Source organism: Topomyia yanbarensis, chromosome 3, assembly GCF_030247195.1.
Source record: "Topomyia yanbarensis strain Yona2022 chromosome 3, ASM3024719v1, whole genome shotgun sequence".
In the NCBI taxonomy this organism is placed as follows: Eukaryota; Metazoa; Arthropoda; class Insecta; order Diptera; family Culicidae; genus Topomyia; species Topomyia yanbarensis.
Window position 1 is genome coordinate 108,245,914 of NC_080672.1, and position 1,880 is coordinate 108,247,793.

The window sequence follows — 1,880 nt, forward strand, 5'->3', positions numbered from 1 at the left end:
TCTGGGCAGTCTAATGTATACGCTTCTTGATAACCGTCCGTCCAGAACATCATGACAGCATCGGAGTGCCAATAATTATCCGAAATATTCACCCTCCCCACGCCCCTGCGATTACAGCCGGGAAACCACTACAACAAGGTGTGCATATCCGCCACAATGATCAACTAACCAATGAAAATATCAATATGTATACAATGTATCCTACTTCCTACCTTTTCCCTTACTAACATAAGGGGGGCGTAAGCCGTCTCTAAATACGGCTTTCCCTTCCCCCTCTAACACCTGAAATGTAATTAAAAATGAATAATCGGCCTAGTTAAGCTACCGCATTTGGGCCTAAATAAGCATAGTTATATAAAAAATAACATTTGGATATCATCTCATCCCATCCCAGCAGCAATTTGAAACATTTACCAATACTTGTCTTTCAATATAAGAAATTGACTTAGCAAAAAGTGGGACAGGTAGAAAGTTATTAAGGTTCGAAGTGTACGTGTGATACGATTGTGCCAAAAATCCCTGACATATCAAACAGTGCGATTACACTATTGTTGAATGTTTAGAAATAGCTGAGTCATCTATAATTCAAAAAAATCACAGTCATCAAAAGTCAGCACGTTGATTAGTTTAAGAGTCAAATCAAATTTATTAGCTCACTATACCCTGTGGGTTACATTTGTATATCTTATGCCAGGTAAAGGAAGATTTTTTATTGCTCTTCAACAAGCAGGTTTCGTGCAGATTCCAATAAGTTTTCCAGCATGTCGTTCGTCAAACAGCGACTCAATCAAGAATTTTCCCAAATCATGTTTTGAGATAGAACGGCTTACACCTGGCGATTTATCGTAGGCAGTGATGTACTCTCCAGCAGGCTCATCAGCTATATGCGGTGGAAAGATGGCACGATATTCTAACCCGGATGCCTTTACTACATCCAACATCCGTCCGTGCTCGGCGTTCAGATCCGTAAAGATTTTTGGAACCTTGTCCTTTTCGAAAAACAAGAACGTTGATAAGCAGATGGATACCTGTTTGATACCTGTAGTTTTCATGGCATCAACAATGTTCTGCATGCCAGTTGATAGTTCAGTCGTGGGCTTTAGGTCGTTGCGTGTCCCCAAAGCAACACATACAAGATCTTGACCATTTATTGCATTGGAGACGTCGATAGGGTTAACCACATCTCCTTTAACCACTTCTACCTCACCCTTAAACGATTCTGGAACAGTACCTTCATTACGTACCATCAGCCGAACTTTGAGACCCTTTTCCAGAGCATACTTTACGGCACATTGACCGGTCGTACCAGTTCCACCGAATATTACAATTTTCTTCATGTTGATCACACGTTTAGTTCAGATGACTGATTTCATTTGATTACTTTGCACGACTGGCTAATCTCATACGAAAAGAAGCACTGATAACTTAAGTGTGGCTGATATAATGGTTATCTATATTGCCGACTTCAGCCACGTTCTGATATTGAAAAAGGGCACTTTATGATATTCCACTGTAGCTGGATTAAATAGTAACATAGAATAGATGATTTCAAATTGCACATAAAAACATGTATAAATGAATTCTGCAGCCAATGCGTCAATGAAAAACTTGGTTATGGCCTTTTCGTTATGTGATCAGCTGATAATTTGAACCATCAAATGACAGTATCAACGATATGATAAATTAAAGGATAATAATTAGGGGTGTTATTATGTTTTTATTTACCTGATTATATCAATTCAAACATAATTTTTGAAAATACCGAAACTCGCATTTGACCCAAACAGAGAAAACGCATTTCTCCAAAATTTCATGCGGCCTTTCCCGGTTGAAAGGAACGGCCGCGCTCCATCAAATACCGCGCTTAGCACATCTGCCAT

The 1,880-nt window shown here is 39.3% G+C and overlaps 1 protein-coding gene across 1 annotated transcript; it reads right to left on the reverse strand.

The window, feature by feature from the left end:
- Window positions 1-618: 618 nt before the first annotated feature.
- Window positions 619-1,635, reverse strand: LOC131692246 (flavin reductase (NADPH)). The gene has a single exon (XM_058979193.1). It carries the CDS (start codon window positions 1,335-1,337, stop codon window positions 720-722), a length of 618 nt encoding a protein of 205 aa, XP_058835176.1. The 5' UTR covers window positions 1,338-1,635; the 3' UTR covers window positions 619-719.
- Between the last annotated feature and the right edge of the window lie 245 nt (window positions 1,636-1,880).

Coding starts and splice junctions, on each gene's coding strand:
- LOC131692246 (XM_058979193.1), bottom strand. CDS start 1,337: ATGAAGAAAATTGTAATATTCGGTGGAACTGGTACGACCGGTCAATGT.